This window comes from Sceloporus undulatus, chromosome 4, assembly GCF_019175285.1.
Source record: "Sceloporus undulatus isolate JIND9_A2432 ecotype Alabama chromosome 4, SceUnd_v1.1, whole genome shotgun sequence".
NCBI classification, from domain to species: domain Eukaryota; kingdom Metazoa; phylum Chordata; class Lepidosauria; order Squamata; family Phrynosomatidae; genus Sceloporus; species Sceloporus undulatus.
Window position 1 is genome coordinate 164,763,985 of NC_056525.1, and position 22,538 is coordinate 164,786,522.

The window sequence follows — 22,538 nt, forward strand, 5'->3', positions numbered from 1 at the left end:
GTGGGGAAGCTCGGCCTGCGCATGTGGCTCCGCCCCCCAGAGGGTGGAGCTCCATCCCGGCATGCGGCCCTGCCCCCAGAGGGTGGAAGTCCACCTCCGGCTTCGACCCCCCAGTTGTCTGGGGACAGCAACCCGGCCAGCTCAAAAAAGGTTGCCTACCCTGCCCAGACTTTTATCTGCTTTCCAACCCCAAAATGGGGCTTCCAGTCACACCTCAACGTTTCTCCAAATGGGTGTCTTCCAGACTCCGCCTGCTCAAATTTGGCCCACTCCACTAGGTGGTAGCTGCTTCATCTTCAGCCTTCCTCTCCGATTCCCTTGGAGGACAATTGCAAGGCTGTGGTATGGTCACAACCTCTGACTTTATCAACCACTACTGTCGTGATACTAGAACCGACATGAAGCAGCCTTTGGCAGAGCTGTTCTTCTTTCTGGAACACACTAAGGTTAGTTGGCACCTGTCAAACATGACACTACATTGTTTCTTTGTGTTTCATAATTGTTTATTGCCAGGACACTCCCCTCCTCCATCATGGGAAAAGCTTTCCAGTGTAACCCATTTGTGTGCTTCGCAGAGACCACGAAGAAGGAGGGCAGGTGCTTACCTGTAACTGTAGTTCTTTGAGTGGTCATCTGCGAATCCACACAATCCAGCCCATCCTTCCCTCTGTCATGTCCTTCTCATTCCTTGTCTGCTCTTACAGCGGACCTTTTTTAGAACTGAGAGGGTGAGAAGACCTCCTGCCTATATAACGGTGGGCGGAACTACCCCAAAAGTCTTCCCTAGTGGATTCCATTAGGATTCGGAAATATGCACAGGCGAGAATAACCCATTTGTATGGATTTGCAGATGACCACTCCAAAACCTACAGTTACAGGTAAGCTACCTGTCCTTATTCTCTCTCTGTCCCCACAGTGTTTTTTGAAGGTTATCACACAGCGTCAGTGCATCCTCAAACCATGGGTGGGACATTGCAGAAGGCCCAGTGGAAAATATTGCACTACTAAGACTGCCAAAAATGCTTACATACACACAACCATACACAAGGGTTGCCAGAACCCACTCCTGGTTTTGTTTTAAATCTGACTATACAAATGGATTTAGGAATCCCAGAGTATAATTGCCAAAGAGCTGAAGAGAAATCTCCCAATGATTACAATCCGATAACGCCTTGAAAGCAGGAGTACAACAACTAGACTGTAGAGATACAGTACCTCCAACACCCACACCCACTGAGCTGTTCCAGAGGGATATCATGCTCAACGATCTAGAAGCAAACAAGAGGGCAGGGAAATTTAACAAGGGAAACACTCTCTGCACCTGTCACTCAAAGGAAGTCATCAACCCGGGTGAACAACAGCATTTTCCAAGTGTGTATGACCTGGACTGTTTTACAGTATCCAAGTATGGATCACAGCACAGATTTAAAAAAAGGCAATGCAATATTGCCAATTTATTTTGACTGATTTTCTGGTTATATGCAACAGGGAATTGCACTTTTCTTGTAGCAGCTGCACACGAGGCGGCATCTACATTGCAGATTAATGCCGTTTGACATTCCTCAACTGCCCTTGGCTCCAATAAAAGTATTACATATTGGAAAATCAGGTAGTTTTTGGTCCACTGTATCTTCATGAATACAGTCAGACCACCATATCAATGGGGATCCTCCTGGCCCCCCCCAGAGATACACAAAAACATTGATCCTCATGTCCGTTCTCCTAATGACAGTGTGACATGCAAGAAAGCCTAGACGCGCTGCATACATGCACAGCCACTGGAAAACAGGTGGTGTTTGCGATTTACAGATGTTCAGATCCATGGTTGGCAAACCCAGAATACGGAGGCGGAGCCTATACACTGGTTAAAAGGCTCATTTCTTCCAGCTTTCCCAAATTTTACAGTTATTCCTTCAGAGACGGGACAGTGTGTTACTCCTCCTGTTTCTAGGAATCAAAATCCCAGCAGCACTCAACAGATTCTGAACCATTTCTTTAATCTGTCTATGTAGACAACCTAGGTCATCTGGATCACTTGCTGGAATTCTGTTCTCAGTGTAAACTAGGGAAACTGCCAAATTACTGTCAAACCACTTATGAACGGCAAGGCCAACCGTTTCTGCTCATACTCCCAACCCAGCTGTTTTAGGCATGGCCACATGTAGAAGAGTTTCAGATGATGAATCAAGAAAGCACATAAATGTGGGATGGTGTGTAAATGTGACCAACAATGTCATGCAACATGCCATGCAGACAAACTTACAATAGCTAGCCATTTAATGCAAGGAGAAACTTATATAATAGCCATCTTTCGTCCTTCCTATACCCCATTTCTACCCTGAAATAGGGCTGTTTTCAGCCTTTGCTGATCCCAAGATAATGTTGCAATCACAATCCTTGGCTCATTGTCTGTTAGGGCTGCTGAAACAGCTGTATTCACCAAGGTAGTGTCGCAAACAATTTGGGGGAAGTACAGTAAATCCCACAGTAGTGAACACAACAACTTTCCCCAGTGGATATCCTATTTTTCCCACAGCATTTGGGTTTGTTGTCTGTTTCCTAGTTCTCAGCCAATGTTGTTATGTTTGTAAATGAGATGAAGCTGACTAAAAGGTTATTTTTAAAGGAAAGTGAGCTGAGAAAGTACACATCAGGTCCTGCATGGAAGTTAGGCCACATTATTCACAGTCCCCACTCAGCTATGAGATCACTTGGGTAGCCCAGCCACTGTGCTCACTGAGATGCCATAGGAATAAAAAGGGAACCACACCAACATACAACATAATTTATTGCCTGTTTTTATACACTAAGGTGTTGGGGAATTTTAGCTAAATTCTCAGAGACATGCTAAGTATAAGTGTACTAGCTTGCTCCCACTAACAAAAACTTCACATGGAAAACCCCCCCAAAATAAAAATGCCAGTTGAAAACAGAAAACTTAAGATCAAAACATTAAGAGAAGGACAGGTTTGCTTACCTGTAACAGTATTTCTTTGAGTGGTCATCTGCGAATACATACAAATGGGTTCACTGCGGCACTGCGCAGTGCTTGCTCGGAATACTGGAATCACTGGGCAGAGTTAACTCTGCAACATATTGAAACTTTTTTGGCGGTAACTCCGCCCAACCCTTATTAGGCCCATGCCTTCCCGCTCTTTTCCAGTCCGCAATTTTTCCGCCAAGCAGCGCGGGGGAAAGACCCCACTGAGAGCAGGACACTGAGGGGACGGACGGGGTGGATTGTATGTTTCGCAGATGACCACCGAAGAAATACTGTTACAGGTACAGCAACCTGTTTCTTCTCTCGTGGTCTCTGCAAATCATACAAATGGGTTTAGACTGACAGCTAGGTCTGCGGCGGAGGGAGTTGTCCTGAAACCAAAGCTATGGTGAACCAAGGTATATTATTACAAATAAACACCTTGACACCTAAAGAGTCAGTCTTTTGTTCATGCACAGATCACATGCAATACATTGCTAAACCTGAGGAGGAACAGGTCATGCGCAAGACCCAATCCCATAGCTGTTGCAATCCACATTCAGCAATGTAAACATGTTAACTGTTAAAGTTGTAACACAGCACTCAAGTGTGCAATCAATGCGCACCCTGAACCCAACACAGCCCTCCCGAACGCTGGCCTCGGATGGCCCTGGTGTCCAACCTATAATGCTTGATGAAAGTCAGAGGTGGTGGGACCGATGGCAGCCTTGCAGACATCCTCCAAGGACCTCCCCGACAGGTGCAGAGGATGCTCGCCTGACCTAGTGGAATGGGATCCGAACCCTCGGCAGGGAGAGGCTTGCCTAACATTCATAGCAGAGGTGGTGGTACCAGCCACCCATTTGGACAACCTCTGCGCAGATACAGGCAACCCCTTCTTCGGTTGACGGTTCCATTAGCATTGGAAAAAGTCTATAGGGACCGACTGGAGGCAGCAGTTCTGTTCCACGGGTAACCTGGCCAGTGCCTCTCCTGAACAGAGGAGAGTGTAGGCGTCGCTCTTTCATCCGACTGCGGGTCGGATGCCGGAGATGTGCAGGGCACAATGTCTGGCACATGTGGAAAGCAGACAACCCTTCGGCAAGGAAGGTGATGTCCGTACGGAGGCCATTTGTTCCTTGTGGAAACCTCAGGAATGGCTTGGTCCCTCCGTAAAGCCAGAGTTCGCCCGCACGGCTGGGCCGAGGGTGATGGCACAAGGATAAGGCTTTTCTTTTTTTTTTAAATATAGTTTTTTTAATTAAAAACTGTAACAAACGAGGAAACACAATATTACCATATTACAACTGTAACCTACACCCATACAAAAATATAAAACCATCAAGCCCTACACCCACCACCACCCCATAAACTCCACGAACATAAACGTAACAGGACACAGATACGACAACGGCAACTTCCTTATCCTGAACCCTTGTTGCTTCGGATCGAATGATCTATATTCAAAACATACTCTTACTAATCGTTACGTAACCCCTATAGGAAAACTTACTTCCACTTCATTAAATTCCCACTGTGTATCCAAACTGCGTCACTGCGTTAAATACACTCATATTATAAGAGCGTTGCCATCCACCACTCTCTATTTTATTTGCCATGATCCATGTTCCTTAATCCTCCGCTAATGCTTTACTAACCACCTCTATAATCCAACTGTTTGGCCACTAATCCCATAGCATAAATACATAATACTCGGAATCTTGCTATAATCGATCTGGCACCCTCATAAATATTTAGCTTTAATCTACAATAGCTATATATCTATTAGGACTCCTCTTCTGATCTAAAAGGCCATCCATGGGTTCCCAATCCTTTAAAAACTCTGACATTGAGCCTGTTTCCTAGCTACTAGTTGTCGTTCCTACCATTTCAATAATTTGATTTTCCATTCATCTATTGATGGAACCTCCTTAGACTTCCAATACTTTGCATAAAGCATCTAGCCGTGACTATGAACAGAAAAATCAATTTGCCATTTGTCCTTTCCAGTTCCTGGTCTTCTATCATATTTAAAACAAAATACACCATCGGGTCGGGAGACATGGTAAAATTTAAAATTTTCATTTCTCTGTGAATCCTCTTCCATATTGTTTGGCATTATCACATAACCACCAGCTATGCAAATAAGTCCCTAGTTCCTTTTGGGCATTCCAACATACAAACCCTCCGTGCCCTTGTACATTTTAGATATCATGTGTGGGGTATTAAATCACCTGAAGTACGACTTAAACAGTTCTCTTAGTTTCTCCATTATTTGTAAATTTATTCTTTTTTTCCCTGTTCTTTCCCACTGCCTAGCCTCTATACTTCGATTCAAGTCTCTTGCCCACGCATCATAATATCTTTGACAACCTCCTCTTCAATTTCCATTCCCAGGATCATATTTAGAAATTGATATTACTTTATTTTAGAGCCACCTGTGATCATTTTTCTAGCGCTTTTCCAAGTCAATAGTCTCACGTCCGCTGTGGCCATCGGTTCAAAGGGCTTGGATTGGAGGGCGGACAGTACCGACCTCAAGCTCCCAAGCTCCAAGCGGCGTTGTTGTACCGACACAGGAGGATAAAGGTGGACAACCTTTCGGAACCCCTTCACCAGGGGTCTTTGAAGAAAAGAACCCCTCCCCCGAACTGGTATTTGGCACAGATGCAGACCGATGCCTTTGATGGATGTGAGGGACGCCCTCCATCCAAAAGTGCCATCAAAACTCCAGCACCACTGCGACTGGTGGACACCTGTGCGCAGGAGACAACCCTTTTGGTCAGGAGAGGCAAAATCTCCTCCATTTCAGGGCATAAGAGCGCTGGTGGTAAGGTTTCCTCGCAGCCAGATCACCGTCCTACTGCCTCCGGCAAGGCAGTCAGGGCCGAATCCTCCCGGTACCGTTGCAGGCTCTCGATGTCGGGTGGCGATCCGTCCGTCTGGATCGACAGCAGGTCCGGACGAGGGTCGGACGAGGAAGCACTCCCTGGGAGGTGAGAAGGGATGCGAACACGGCTGTCTTGGCACACCACGGGGTGTCAGGATCGCATGCGAGGGTCCGTGTCATTTGGACACCACCCTGATGATGCGGAGGGAACGGAGGAAGGCGTAGGAGGAGCTCCCCGTCGAGGAAGGGGAAAGTGAATGCGTCTCCGAGGATCCGTCAATCGCCTCCTGGAGCAGAACTGGGGACAGTGGCTGTTCCACCTGGTCGCGAAGAGGTCGATCCGGGGGTTCCCACCGATCGAAGAGGTCCGCTGACCGTCTCGGGGATGGAGCCTCCCACTACGTGGCACACCGAAGGGGATCTGCTGAGGCGATCTGCCAGCTCGTTGTCCTCCCCGGGAGGTGAATGTCGCTGGGAGGACGTGTGTCATGCCCAGCACTGGAAGATGGCTTGGAGGACTCGAGGATGAGCTAGAGCCTCTGGGATCTGAACCTATAATGGAGGAGCCAGAGCCCAGGGGTTGTAACCTGTAATGGAGGAGCCAGAGGCTGGCCCTAGTTCTGCTGGAGCAGAGTCTATGGCCCCTCCAGAGGTTTCAGCAGTCAGTTTGCCTGGTGCCGAGGCTGTGGACATGGAGGGGATCTGGGCGTGTGCCTACCTTCAATGAGCGTCGGCAGAAAGAGAGGGCCTCTCGAGATCTCGGAGGCTTTATCAGAAGCGTCTCGTAATCAGGCACAGCTGAAGGCCAGCTCCTTGCCTTCTTAAGCACCTGGAGCATGTGTGGTTCTTTGCCGTGGATATTGACTCTTTTAGAGGAAGACTCTGTCTCTGGCTCCTTGGCTCTTGTCTTGACTACCGGAAACTTGACCTTGGCTGCTTTATCTACCTGCCTATCTGTTACCCTGAACCTCGGCCGTCTGACATTCTTCTGGGTAAACCCTTTTGGTAAAGCTACTGCAACTCTCCAGGACTGAGTAGCTTACACTGACTTTGCTTTGCTGGGGGGTGGTTGTTTGTTTGAAACTAGCTGTCTTATCAGCCCTTTGGGCTGCTTTCCCGGGACACGTGCCTCTGGATGCACAGTCCCGATGCAGAGCGTGAGGCCGAGGCAGGGTCCGGGCATCTGGTCCACCTTGCTTGTTGATGGTATACATCACGGTGGTGTTTGTCCCTCCGCAGGACCACTCCTTCCTGTGACAGCAAACTCGAACGCCTCAAAGCCTTCTCCACGCGAGCATCTCCAAAGCGTTGGATGTGGAGGAGCTTGTCCTGTGTGGACCACCTGTCCTTGACGACGAGGTCGCAGGTGGTCGCCCCATCCCTCCAGGGATGCATCGGTTGTCAGAGTCAATTGTGCCGGGCTGATGAAAGGGCATCCCGGTGCAGACTTTGGAGCTGTCTACCCCATCTGAGGGAAGCGGCACCTGTCCTCGGTACCGTGAGCCATTGAAGGAGGGTCTTCCAACGGAGAGAAGACGGAGAGGACCAGGATTGGAGAGGTCGAAGACGAGTCTTGCCCGGGTAGTGACGAATGTCGTCGATGCCATGTGCCTAGGGCGACTTGACACGTCTCTAGGCTCTCACCCTTTCTGTGGGAGATGCACGGCTGAGGGACGTTGTCAGGGCCTAAACCGGTCCGGAGGGGGAAGGCTAAGCAGTTTGTCGGAGTCGCAGGATGGCCCCGATGAACTTGACCTGTCGGTCGGTGTGAAGTGGGACTTTTCCCTGTTGACGACCAGCCCGAGGGAGTCCAAGAGGTGTCAAGGTCGAATGAGACTGCTCCTGCAGCTCGCCTTGGGATTCGGCTGCAATAGCCAGTGCGTCCAGGGTAGGGAAAGACCACGAAGCCCTTCTGATGAAGGTATGCCACCACCGGTGCCATGCACTTTGTTGAAGACCCGTGGAGCCGTGGCCAAGCCAAAAGGACAGCCGTTGGAGTGGGACGGCGGGGGTGGAGCCGACTTGCGGAGGCGAGGAAATCCGGTGGGACTCTCGGATCCCGATGTGGAAGGAGGCGGGTCCTTCAGGTCGACGGTCGCAAACCACAGGCCCTGGTGGAGCAGAGGCAGAATGGGGACCAAGGTTACCATTCGAAGCGACGGTAGTCAAGGAACAAGTTAAATTGTCTCAAGTCCGGATGGGTCTGATGCCCCCATCCGCTTTCGGTACCGTGAAGTACCTGGAGAAAAAGGCCGCGAGGGCATTGGTCGGCGGCAAAGGGGAGATTGCCCTTTACCAAGCAAGGCGTGCACTTCGTCGAGAAGGGTGTCCGAGGGGGGAGTGGACATGGGGCTCCAGTTGGAGGAGCTCTTGGAACTCGAGGGCATAACCCCCTGCGGGACGATGTTGAGAAGCCACGAGTCCGATGTTATAGAGGCCCGGGTGTTAGCATGGGCCTCAAATGTCCAGGAAGAGAGGGGTGTGAAGGAGAGACGAAGCGCGCTGCGTCCCTTCAGGCTCTTCTTCCCCTGGTCGGTATCCTGCTCGCCAGAGGGGCTTGCGGTACCGGGGCGGGAAAGTGCGCCGCCAGAGGAGGAGGAAGATTGCGAGGGGAAAGCGGTGTCTTGGGAGCCCTGTTGTTGGGACTGCCGTTCCGGGGAAGGTCCCTTGGGACTGACCTTGCGGTTGCCACGGCACTGACGCTTTCGGAACGGACAGAGGGCCGAGGCCGAAGACATGCCATGCCTTCTTCGCCGCCGCCTTGCATCCTGAACTTGCGGTTCAGGCGGTCGTCGGTCTCGGCGTGGAAGAGCCCGGTCCCGTCGAGCGGCATGTCCTCGATGGCCGCCCTGACCGTAGGGTTGAGGTCGGGGCCGCTCAACGGCGTGGGGTCGAAGGCATGGATGCTGACATGGGCCCTCCCCCGAACAGTCCGCCATATTCCTGGCAAGTGTGATGAGCCAACTTCCGATGGACGGGCCTCGTCCCTGATCTCCACCCAGCTGCCTCTGTGATGTCCATCCGGACGTCCGGGACGAGGGGGAAATCCGTTCCATGAGGGTCTGGGATGGTAGCCCCCTGGCAGGCGGTGTAGTGTAGTTGCAGCCTTGACCCAAGAGCCGCTGCCGAGTAGGCCTTCTTGGCCAGTCCGTCCACCTTCTTCGCCTCCGGTCGACGGGGGAGGGGTGGCTGCTTCGGGACGAAGCTGTTGGGCTCCCTCCACAATGGCAGAGTTCGGCCTGGGTGGTCGCCAACCAGGGCAACTCGCCGGGGCGACTCTGTAGAGCAACTCGTACCTTGCGGGAGGGCGCCGACAGGGTGGCGGAGAGTCCCAGGCCCTTTCACGATGGCCTGGAGCGACGGAAGGAGAGGCAGCAAGGCGATTAGTAGGCACTCGTCCGTGAACCCACGCTCAACCGGGTCCTCAGCGTCGTCTTCCGTGGAGCGAACTTGATGTCGAGGCCCTTGCCATCTGAGACGTGCGCGGTGAAAGACCGACGTCACCGACGGGAGGAGAAGCGGCTCTGGGTGTGCATCCTGGGAGGATGCTGGTTCCGAGAAAGAATCCTCTACGAGGTGCCTCAGAAGGAAGCAGCGGCTCGTCTCTCGGAGTCCAGGTCGGAGGAGAGGAGAGGGTCCGTCCTTCTGACCTGGGATCTCTGGTCGGGTTGGAGCGAAGTCGGCTGAGCCGGGAGCGCCTGCGGGGTGAAGACGGCGACCTCTCGTAGACCGACACGTGGGACTGATCTGGACGGGTTGCCCCGGTCTATGGGATGGGGGTCAGCCTGGTGAACTCCTCAAAGCCCTGTCCTCCGAAACCAACACGTAGTACCGACGTGACTGCGTGTCGAAGAAGAGGTCGGGGACGTCCTGGCCACGGGGCTGGTCCTCCTCGTCGCTCGGTTGCCAGGTTGGAGGGCGACCGCTGCTCTGGGGAGCGAGGGAGCGGTGTCATTCCGTGCCGTGGACAAAGTCCATGGTGGGCAGAGGCAGTGGAGTGTCCGGTACCCAACGGGGTCCCCGGTCTACCGGCGTTGGCTCCGGGCGTGGGAGCTACCGAAGCGGAAGCGCTGAGCCTGTTTTGGAAGGGGAGCGCTTCTTCTCCTTCGCCTTCGGAGGATCGGTGGGCGGGTCGATCTTGGAGGGTTTGGACTTTTTAGGGGCAGGATCACGAACGGGTTGTTGTGGTGCCTCTTCTTCCCAGGCCTGGGAAGCTCCTCCGTTGGGAAGAACGGATTGTCGGCGGGTTCGCGAGGAGGACAGCAGCTGCTGCGACGAGGAGGGGTCTTGGGACTTCGCCCCTTCCAAAGGTACAGCCAGCTCCTGGACTTCGGAGCGTGGCGAGACGCTTGGATGCCTTGGAGGATGAAGGCGAGGCGAGGTGGACTACCGGCTCTGGTGGCCTTTTGGAGCAGAGTCCGATTTCCCTGCCGGTTTGGAGGGTCGGCTCGCGTACCCTCAGACCCCGACGCTTGTGTGGGGCGCTTGGAGGGTTTGTGTCGGTGGCACTGGGCGTTGGAGCCACGGGCCACATGGAGGTGGGTGGAAGGGGTCCCGGCGGGGACAGACACCACGCTGGGAAACGGCGGCTCTCCCGATCCGACGCTGGACACACTGGGCCCGAAAGGATGAGGCGGCGGGGCGCCGAAGGCGGGAACATAAGATGACCGCGAGCCTCCCTCTTGCACCTTCCCCAGGGCGGATCGCCGAGTGAGCCGGGACTCACGGTTTTTCCGGGTCTGGGAGGATAGGGATCTGCAGAGCAGGCGGCCTTGGTGTCGATGTTCCTTGCCCAGGCACAGCAGGCAGGAGGAGTGCGGGTCCTGGACGGGCACTTGCCCCCGCAAATGTCGCACTTCTTGAAAGGTGCAGGCATTTCCAGTGATCGACAAGCCAGAGGAGAATCCAAAAACGAGGTCACAGTCCGAAGTCCGTAGTTACAAGGGGCGGGAGACAAGAGGGTCAAGAGTACAGTCTGAGGTCAAACAGCGAAAGTGATTCCAAGCAAGCAAGCAAGCAAGCGAAAGTTTCCCTGAGGCAGCTAGCGCGGCGGAAAAAGGAACTGGGGGGAAAAGAGCGGGAAGGCAGGGGCCTTATAACGGGTGGGCGGAGTACCGCCAAAAAGTTTCAATATGTTGCAGAGTTAACTTGCCTCAGTGATTCCAGTAGGTCCGCAGCAACTAGCAGGCGCAGTGAACCCTATTTGTATGATTCGCAGAGACCACGAAGAAGAAATACATAAATAGAGACCTTCTAAACTGCACATGCTGCAGACTGAATCTGGGACTCTCTTCATTCAACAACTGTGCTCAGCCACCTAGCTTTGGTTGTTCTTTCTTAGCTGTCACAGCCAGCTATCCCTGTTAAGCCTTCAAGGAATCCACAGTTTACTGGAACACAGCCAGAAAAACCACTGTTCTCCATTGTAAAATAGCAAACACTTCTTCACACAATTCTTTCCAAAGTTCACCAGTGTCGCAGTGTCATTTAACTGAACAAATATAGGGACAAAATATCTAGATAAAATGCATTGCTCAATGCAATCCTTTGCACATCTCAGTCCTGAAAGCTTCTCCCTTCCATTACTCAAATTCCCCAAACTCACTTGAAAGCTGTGACCTTATGGAAAGAATAGCTTCTGTTATTTGCATATGGTAATTATACAATATATTTACATATTTTTGGTTTGTTTATTTCCTGCCTTCCGGCAATGCTGAAGGTGGCATACATGCCCACTTCATCCTCATAACTATATATTCATGTTGCTATCATAACCTTTAATATAATGGTATAGATAACGGATGGACAGACGGACAGACAGTGACCCTTGGTATCTGCTGGGTTTGGTCCGGGAACCCTATGGATACCAAAATCCATGGACGTTCAAGTCTCATATATACAGTGGCATAGTAAAATGGTTCTCCCTCTTATTTAAAATGGGAAATCAAGGTTTGCGTTTTGGATTTTTTGAGGGAGTGATTTTGAAGCCATGGATGGTGGAATCTATGGATGCAGAATCTTGTGGATATAGAGGGCCAACGTGTAGGTATGATAAACATTATAAATATATCCAGTTCCCTAGCTCAGAAGGCCTTACTAAGTGGAAATTTCAGAGTTTAACGTAAGTAATTGCTCTCTTTGCTTTTCACATGAATTTTTCAATAGTTACAACGTACCTGTGTAATGGAAGAGGTTTCCCACTCTTTTCTTCATTACTAAATTATTGCTGTCCCGTTAACCTACTGATGGGTAACAATTGCAAGGCAGGAACTGACTTTCAACCTCTCAAGATACCTACTCTCATCTTACACTTGCACCATTTCATATTTTTGCAGTCTCCAAAATTAAACACAGGACATATTGGACACCAAGCCCTGGTGTTTGTACCATGAACTAGTGATATTAGAGACAAATATAAACACTCAGGCGGGGGGGACACCCCAGGAACTAACACTGGCTGACCTTATGATAGAGTGTCAACTAAAAGGTAAGGAAAAGTACAGCTCGTGGGACAGACAATGATAAAAACTCAAGTGGAATTCTCTTGGTGGTAGCCTAAATGAATTGTTTCAGTATGACGGTAAGTTCAGATATGTCAATGGCCCATGATGAAGGCAATCGTGCTTATTCTGTCTTCACACAGGAATCTGCTGCTGATGGATACATATAATGATCTCTAGTCAACTGCTACAGATACTGGCTTCTACAGCAGCAGTGGCCTCCAGCTGTAGTTTGGGCACATCTAACAACCATTTTTGTTTTCCTGTTCAAGTATCTGTTGTTGTATCCTTCTCCACATAGACTAGGGCATCGCATGAGGGCTACATTTTAGCTCCCAAATTTCATAACACATGAGACAGGCTCAGTACACTAGCACAGAACTCTATTGTGATGGTGGAGGGCCATGCCTTCAAGGGAGTGGGAAAAATGGTTTCCAGTAGCAGCCAGGAATAAAGCAGAACAAGGAAACAACAAGTTACCTCTCACCTCTCAGTTTTCACTATTGCAAAGCATACCAACCCACAAGAGCTGCTGCTGCAGACATCAGATAACTTCAATTCTCTTTGTCCTATTGCAAAGCCATATCAATGTAGGGTTCTCACCCATTTCTTTAACAATGTGTCATACCACTAAAAGGTTGCCACTGTCTGATAATTGACCAATTATTCATCCGTTGAAGCAGCTTATGCTTCACTGCTCACATTGGCACAACATGGCAACACATTAAAGGAAGTCAGGCTAGCGTCATCTTTGGTTGAGTTTTGGCTGCCAGCCAAAGACAGTAATTTTTATGTATAGCTTTTGTTTTTAAACTATGCTTTTACATTTAAAAAAATCTGTTTCTGAGTACTGCTTTTCTCAGTTTGTACTGTGTATTGTGTGAGTATGTTTAGCTAGAAGTTGGTGAGCGGAGAAATCAACAATTAACAAATTAACCACAGATTTTGTCACAAACAGCTTTATATCTCAATAATGTTATCACCATCAACTTTTTACAATTGTTGTCTAAAGGCTGTTGAGCAAAATTTGAAAAAGCCGCCCCCCCCGGTACTTGGGTGAAATCATTAAATTAAAGAATGCAGCATTAAACATAATTGCAGACCTATCCACTGTTTTACAAAGCATTTGAAAGAACATGTGAAGGAGGAGCATGCTAGCCTTACCACTTCTCGTCAGCCCCACTGCTCTCCACAAGTGTGACAGGGAGTCCCCTAGTGTGGATGCTCTCCATGCAACTAGAATCCCAATTTTTAACATCTCTGTGGATAGGATGGCTTTTCTTTTCAGACTGTTCCCTGTCTAAAGAAGAAAAGCACTGGCAGTGGCATAGAAGAAACAAAGCCCCTCCACTCCATGGGTGATTTCAGATCGCTTTGAAAATGAGTGACGAGGGCTGTAGTGAGCTATCCAGCGAAAAACCCTCTTTTACCTAAAAGCAAACAATCCTGATACGTGTCTTTTTTGTGATCTCTATCAAATATTGCTCCGTGTAATATTAAAAAAAAAACCTGCAATCACTGATTGACAACAAGTGAGTAGGAGTTTCATTGGCCAGTGCTAGTTTTTTTTAAAAATGAGAGAGGAATTGGGGAAGAAATGCAGAGCAAGCAGCCCCCAACACTACCAGTTTAACATACTGTAAGGGCACCCAGAGTCTTGCTATTTTTTGGCTGTGTCGTTTGCTTATATGTGACCTTGAGCTCCCCGTTAACCTTTCTGTGATTATGTTTACAGGTCTATATCCAACTTGTAGTGCTGAGGAGAAAATATAAAATGGATATCGGACCTTGACTTCATCTCACCAGTATGTATTATCAGAGGAACAACACCAAAAAAAACCCTCTTTATTTATGAAGAGGAAGGCAGAGAAAATGCATGTATTTTTACTTTGGTTCTGGTTAGTCAATCTGTGGATTCTGAGTTTAAAAAGAGAATGGAGCGTGGGGAAAATCTCTCTCTCCATAAAGAACAGAATCTACAGTCATTGCCATGTTTCTGGGGAATTCTGGTAGCTCAAAAAGTAACTTTTACATGCTGTGGAAAATAACATTCCAATAGTAATGTCTTGCTTATATTTAACATTTTGACGGCAGGTTTCAGAAATTGTGTCTGCGATAGACAGTGCAAATCATGCTGAGTTGGGAAAGTGTGGATTCGACTTCAGTCAATCCATCTATAGCTGTGTGCCTGCCTACAACAGCGTAAGGTAAACAGCACCTGCCTCCAGATCCTGTAGAACATGCACGAACATCACTCAGAGGCAACCAGGAGAGCAGATTAGCTTGCTTTACCAATGATATCTAGACACGTTAGCCCAGATCTGTACATGCCACCAAATAGAAATCATAACAAAAGTGTAGGCTGATGAAGAAAAAAAAGCACTTTGGAAGTAGCCCTCATGTGATCTCTAGAACGTATCATGTGTTTTTTGTCTAATTATGTACAGCTTATCGACCTGGTTGTTGTTACTGCACGTGTGCAATGCGAATGTTAGGATTTGGGGGGGAGGGCATTGCTGAAACAGATGAATTGCTTTTCTTTTTTTTATGCTGTAGGAACCTATCCGAATCTGTCCTTGTTATTTCGGCCTCTGGTGCCAAGGTTTCAGTTAAGAAGTGATGTGAAGGAACCTGTCTACATTGTTACTGAGTGTATATCTGTATGGTGAAACACAAACCTTGGCCAGAGAGAAAGGCAGAATGGTTCTTCTGACTTCCATTCATCCAGAAACAAAGCCCTCCAGAAGTCAGCCAAAGAATGCCGCAAACACAGCGTGGCATTACATTAAAGCTGTCAGGAGTGTTGCTTCTGTCCCACCCCCTAAACCACCCTTTATACCCTGCGTGCAATATGACAGCCATACGATACAACATGCTAAATACGAAAATATGTCTCATCTCCTTTGTTTTCCTAACTTAATCCATCTAGTTGCAGGCGCTCACACCCCTCTTCGTATACATCTTCTGGAGTAAAATTTCACAATAAACTGTACAAAAGGTATGCCTTAGAGGTTTTGCACTTTGCTCTATGGCAAATTAGATAAACATTATTACACTTTTAAGGCCTGCTGAAATAATGGGGATTTAGGCTGGCCACACAGCTCCTACTGATTTCATGCTAAGTAAGCATCTGTCATATTCTCTGTATTGGATTCAATCAGTGAAGAGATAATTGACTTGGTTGCATCACACTACAGAAATAATCCAGTTTAAAATGCTTTAACTGCCATGGCTCCATCCTTTGGGATTTTGGGATTTGTAGTTTGTAATGGCATCAGAGGATTCTGACAGAGAGGCTAAATGTCTCACACAACTAAATTTCCAAAATTCCATAGCATTGGATCATGACAGTTAAAGTTGTGTCAAACTCACATTATTTCTGAACTGTGGATGCAGCCTTGAACTTGTGGGGGCTCTCCTCACTTTCCTGAGCAAAGTGCTATACACTATCAGATTCTGTTGTGGATATGAGGAATTGGGCAATCATGTTCTTGTTTTTGACCATCTGCTCCAAGTTGTATTTTTTTCCAATTTTTTATTTTTATTTTTGAGCTCAAAACTTCGAGACTCTGAATGAGCATAGGAGCAGGAAAACAGCAGGAGACAGTCTTGTAATATAGTTTGGGCTGGGAATTTGCGTTTAGCTTTTTGTTTGGTTTGTTTTTTTCCCTGAGGCTGACAGCATTGTTAAAACGGACACTCTCTCTTTCAAACAGGAGCGTGAGTTAACTTTTGGGAAGTAGGGGGAATAAGTGCAGCACCGGCCCCTCCTTGACCCCTTATGAGTTGCATCTGCTATAACTGAACATTTGTGAGTGAGCAAAGCTCAAAAGGACAGTTTACTCTGCGCTAAACCTGCTACCGTGCTACTGAATTTTACGCATCATATAGCAGGAAAAAATCACCAGTTTCATTTGAATCACGGTCTGTGGAGAGCACCCGCCTTGTTTTAACCGGATAAATTACTTGTAGGCATTAACTGTGTAACTAGATGCATCCATCTAAATTGAAACTCCAGGGTTTCTTTTGCTGTCACTCGATAGTCAAAATACAGTGGCAGGAATGCAAATCTGGCAGCAATAAGTGCTTATATGTATAAGAAAAACTGAGGGAGGGATGCATGAGGCCACAGGAAAAAGGGTTGTTTATCCCTGTTATAATAAAACTTTTATTTATATCCCGCTTTTCTGTTACAAGACAATCAAAGCGGCTCACAACTTATTAAAATCCACATTTACAAAATTATGTCTCAAATTCCTCCCCCCCTTAAAACAAGATTAAACATGTACAATTAAAATATCTATTAAAACACACACACACACACACACACACACAAATATACAAGGACAGAGCGGTGGGCTAATACATGATGTGGGGGGCAGTCATTCTGTGGCCGGGCACTTTTATTCAGGAAAGGCCTGCCGGAAGAGATCCGTCTTGACAGCTTTTTTAAAGCTGTCTAAGCTGGCAATTGGATGGATCTCGTCCGGCAGACTGTTCTATAGTTTGGGAGCAATTGTAGAGAAGGCCCTCTGGGAAGTAGCAGTTAGTCTGGTTTTTAAAGGCTGCAATGGATTCCTCCCAGAGGACCTGAGGGTGTGGGGCGGATTATGTGGAAGCATGACATATAACATGTTATCTGGAAACAACTGTTACTTCTACACTTCACATTCATTATTTTAAAAATTGCTCAGTCTACAAAGATATTTCTAACTGATGGAATCCTATGTCCTGGCTAAGACTTTGCTAGAATAGAAGTAATATTGAACCCACCAGAATTACTGGATACAAAAAAGAGAAAAAGCCTAAAGTTAACTGTAAGTGTCGCTAGGAATATAAATATCCAACTTGACTGAGCAAACCAGAAATTACACCCGCTTGCATAAAACACCCTGTATAATCTGGAACAAATAATTTTTAAAACGGATAGGAGGCTTTACAATATTTTTCTCCCTACAACTTACACTGAATGCACACAATGGCTGCTTTTCTTTTGCTATTAAAGGAGTTCAGATTTTCCCATCCCTCCTTTCTCACTTCTCCTCTGGCAGGCAGTCAACAGATTCTTTAGGTGGTGTGTGTAACACTCTGCTGTTCACAAAGCATACTTACTCAGAGCTCTTGCTGTTGCTGCCATTCACAGAGCCAGCACACTGCTTCTCTTGGCTTAAAATCTGGATCCCTAAGGACTTGACCGCTCGCATCAGGATAGCTTCCATTGCTTCCACTGACAGCTTCTCAAGAACAATAACACGACATCGGCTCAAAAGAGCAGAATTGACTTGGAAAGAAGGGTTTTCTGTGGTTGCCCCAATCAGTGTCACAGTTCCACGCTCAACGTGTGGAAGGAACGTGTCCTGGCCATGGGAGGAAAACAGAAGAAATTGGTTCCCATCAATGAAAACTTCAGCCATCCCATGTGAGTAAAATATTTCAAAATCCAAACTGCTTTTTTAATGGCTTCTATATGTCTGGAAGTACAGATGATGTGTGGTGGGTATTTTTGGGGTGATCATTCATTCTAAGAGTAAAGGCTAACCACTTCATTCATTTCACTTCTACTGTGTATGTTTTAGGGACCACCTCAATTATCCCTATTATCAACACAGGATTATATTTTTAGATGTGTTCTGAAGTTCTTATTTGTATAATTGTTACACAACTTTAAAATAAATCTTGGGTAGCTCTCTCACTTGCTAAAAACATTATTCAGAGAGATTGTAAAGTATTATGCAAATATTTGGAAGATTTGTCTTAAATCTCCCCTTCATAGAAACTGGCCATTCCATTAATATTTTGTAACTTTCAGCACCTATTCATGTCAAGAGTTGTCATCTGTTCCTCCAATTGCAGAAATTAAATTCTGAAACAGTTAGCATAAGCTAAAACACACATGAACAGAGTAATCATCTCTTGAAAAATGGTGCCCCTCTGTTTCTTCCCTCAGCATCCCAAGCTGCAGAATGATGATTTTGCTGTTTGCTAGTGGAATAGTGGTATGCTAAAATACTGGGCACCTGTCAAATTTCTAATTCTAGGGTAATGGCTTTAACTGGGCTGCAATGTTCTTATTACTGTAAATGAAAAGTTAACTAAGCCGAGAGACAACAGCACTGTATTTTCCAAAGAGCTTAAATGAAATGTGATTCTATGTTATTTAAAAATGCATGAAAACATGCAATAGGCCAGTACTGTTCAGTTCAGTTTTCTGATGCTGTTGCCCTCTAAATGTGTTGGGTTACAACACACATAACATCCAGCCAACTTTGCACTCTCTGAGGATGATGGGATTTGTAGTCTGATATGTCTAGCAGTGTGTATGTGACAGCTTGAAAAAGGCTGGTACAATAGACTGAATGTGGGACATAGACTGGGCAGACCCATGTACAAAGCCTTGCTTATTCCAGGTTCAGAGAAGTAAACACATTATCACCCAAAGAACATAAGAGAAAAGATAGGATGCAACTGTGACAAACAGATATCGATTTAAAAAATAATATCATTTTGGCTTTAAAGCAACATTGGTCTAAAACATTCCCTGTTGGAGCCATTCATGTCCAAAGGAAGTGACAACATCAGTCAATACCTGTTGAGATTTATTGAAACGGTGTATCTCATCAATAAAGAGGATGGTTTTCCTCTTGCAGAGTCTCTTTTCATTTTGGGCTTGAGCAATGACATCTCTGACATCGTTGGTTTTGGCACTTGTTGCTGACAATGTCACAAACCGCGTACCATTCTTCTTACTGCTGTTTGCAATGATGTGCGCCAAGGTAGTCTGAAACCAAGAGAGAGGAGTTTGCTGGTTGATTTTGCTTTGGGAACAGAAAACAGTAAGGACAGTGAAAATGTTTGGGGATAGTAACTCTAACAAAATGGCTCTATTTGCCTTTTAAATAGGCAAATTTTCTATCTGTTTTGTCTAGAAATGTGAAGGCACAGATGCACAAAATAGGAAAATTCAGGGGTGACCCCCACTTTTCCCCCCAAACCTTATTTTTTTCCTGAAAAAATTAAAAAATCTGGACTATGGCATATTTTCTTTCAGAATCATGAATAAAATGTTTAAAGACAAACTATTCATATATTTATTCCCTCCCCAGTCATATCAAAAACTATGTAACCATAGACTTTTAGATAAGACTTCATACAACAGTGCTACTCAATGGTGTATAATTATTTTCTGAGCAAACCATATTTTTTATATATCATATATAATAACTGTATGCCAATCTAAGTTATGCTTAACACATTTTAAATCCCTAAAATAACAAGCTTACATGCAATCAGTAAAGCCTATCAATGTTGCACCCTCCTCTCAATTTTACCCCAAATTCCAATTCCTTCCTCCCTCCCCTGAAAAAAAAAAAAAAAAGAACCCTGAGGGGAAATGTTTTCTTTCCATGGTTTCAAAATTTCTAGAAATTATACACTTCTACTTTAATGTTTGTTTCAGTGAAGAGAAATATTATTTAAACAGAAAATCCATGTGACCTTAGTTTAAAAAAAGACTCTTCATCCTAGCTAGGTTTCAGCTAGTGAAAAAGAGAAATAAATCTTCTGCTTTCTGGCTGGTATCCCAAGAGCTATTTTAGCCTATTGGCATTCTCAGTGGGATTCTGGAGGGTCTTTCCCTTTGGACAGCAGACCTTCATGCAATTTCACACACTGTTTTTCAAAGCCCACTCAGTTTCAAAATCAGTTTGCAAAACAAGTTGGAGTGCAGGGAGCACATGTTCAAAACCCACATGAGTGTGCCATATCTTGGACTTGAACCTCCCTTTGTAAAATAAATGTTTTATTTATTAAATAAAGGGATGAAGTGGCTTATAGGTTAAGATGCCAGTTCTGACAATCAGAAGATTAGAAGGTTGGCAGTTCAAGTCCCAAGTGCTGCATGATGGGGTGAACTCCTGTCACTGGTCCCAGCTTCTGCCAACCTAGCAGTTCGAAAGCATGCAAATGCAAGTACACAGATAGGTATCACTTTGGTGGGAAGGAAACAGCATTCATTGCAGTCATGCTGGCCACATGACCACCAGAGTAGTCCTCAGACAACGTTGGTTCTTCAGCTTAGTAATGGAGATAAGCACTGTCCCTTACAGTTGGTTACGACTAGACGTTCATGTCAAGGGATTACCTTTAACTTTTATTTTTTAAATATACGATTACACTATAATTCAATGATACATTTGTGCTTTAGTCAATTCAGGCAGAGTCAGCATTGGCACTGCAGAAATACAGTAATTCAGATTGACACCACTTTAACTGCCATGGCTCAATACTATGGAATTCTGAGAACTGTAGTTTGCTGCTCTGGTGGTGCCACAACAAACTACTGTTCCCATATTCCATAGCACTGAGGCATGGCAGTTAAAGTGGTGCCAAACTGGATTGTTTTTGCAGTGTCCATACAGCCTGGGTTGGATTCAGTAGGAGTCCTTGTAAAGGTGGAAGAGAAGTGCATCTTGGATTTTTTCAGAATGGTTTCTCCAGCTTTTCCCCATCATGTTTTATCAAACGCAGCACTGAAGGGACCTCCTCAAATTTTTAGAACTGGCTTTTGAAGGGATGCTGATCTCTGCAATAGGAAGATGGAAGGAACAATCACCATTATCACTCTTCCCTGGAAAAGGACCTACTACAGCCCTCTGCACTTTCCCCAAAGCCAATTCTGATTGCCAGGAAGCTTCTTCCTGAAAGAGACTCATGCTTGGTTGATCCTTCCAAAATCATATCCTGATCAAGAAAAGTATACTCTGATTGAGGTGAAATAATACTGTCCTATTCTACAGCTTCCCTTTAAGGATTGGGGAAATGATTTATGTCAAATGATCTGGACGCCAAAGGCGTCATATGAAGATTAGGTGTATTTACCTTACATTTAGTACTGATGATTTCACTAAATATGTTAATCCACAGGTTTAGCATGTGTGTTGCCTTAAGCTATTTACTTGTTAACTAGCACTTGGCCTCTACAAATGAAATATAATCAGTACACTTCATTGGCTGCCTGACAAACTGTTGATTTATCTTTAAGGGTGGTCCTTTTGATCTCTTCGCTTTGCCCTCTTGATAGAACACATTATTACCTTATGGCCACAGTTATTTATGGGAACCTTTTAGTTCTCCTTATGGCAGCTCTATACAGTCTGTGACCTGCCAAAGTGCATGCTGCCCACACCCTTCTAGGTTCCCAGTCTGAGGTAAAGCACATGTTGGAGATTTTTTTTTTTACTGTTCTCCTGATGGGCCAGAACACACAGAGGCCGAGCTGAGATTAATGTGGTGGGTCGCATATTAATTACACAGATTAGAAAAATTAATATGTTAGGCTTCAACTCCTATCTTGGCACTGTATGCCAGAAAGAAAAGAAATGCTTTTTCAAGCAATGTACCCTTGCTGTGTTATATGGAAATCATTTTAGGCTGGTCATGGTATGCACCCTTAGCCTGGCCATGCACAGGTGAGCCTTTCACACTGCACCCTGAATATGTTATGTGGAAATCTTTTGATGCAGAACATCGCTGCAATAAATCCTAGCATAAGGTAACTTGTGGTACAGAAAAGGTTGAAGAACCAAACTTGGCTTTCTGCCTGTAACAACAACAATGAAAATCTTGTTTTCTTTCGTTTTGGTTAACACCAGGCAAGCACCACACCCTTATCCAGTCTTGCTAACAAGTACAAAAGACTGAGTCTATCCATCAGAAGTGTGATCCAACAAGCAACCTATGCACACTGCCCATCCCCTTAGTGTAGTGCTTGATTTTCTTCTGTTTATAACCTCAATCAACCCCTAGTATCTAAGAAAAAGCTCACTGGGAATGTCTTCAAAATGGCACGCTGATCCCTATTCATAAAGTCACATTTAAGCATCAGCTCTGCTATGCAGTGCCTTTAAACCCTAAAAATAAGAAACTGTTTCTTTCACAGCAGCCCATACAGAAAGGGAAGATAAAGCAGATAATAGAGGGCCAGAAAGGAGGTAAGAGGGAAAATCCACTACAAGAGATGAACTTCACCAGTGGAGTGTGTTATTCATGCAAAATGTCTCAGGTTCAATACCTAAAATGTCCAAGTCAAGCTGGGAGAGATATCCATGTGAATAACTGGTAAGATTTTTGCCAAGGTGTGCAGACAGTACTGAGCTAGATGAAACAACTA

General features: G+C 46.2%; 1 protein-coding gene across 1 annotated transcript in view; it reads right to left on the minus strand.

Annotated features, from left to right (window-relative positions):
* WRNIP1 (WRN helicase interacting protein 1) overlaps window positions 1–22,538 on the minus strand; it is a 123,531-nt gene that overhangs the window by 17,080 nt on the left and 83,913 nt on the right. Inside the window, exons 2-3 of the mRNA XM_042466033.1 lie at window positions 18,957–19,148; window positions 17,483–17,727 (exon numbers count right to left, since the gene is read on the minus strand). Of these exons, the coding sequence (XP_042321967.1) occupies window positions 17,483–17,727; window positions 18,957–19,148 (437 nt within the window). The remainder of the gene's footprint in view (window positions 1–17,482; window positions 17,728–18,956; window positions 19,149–22,538) is intronic.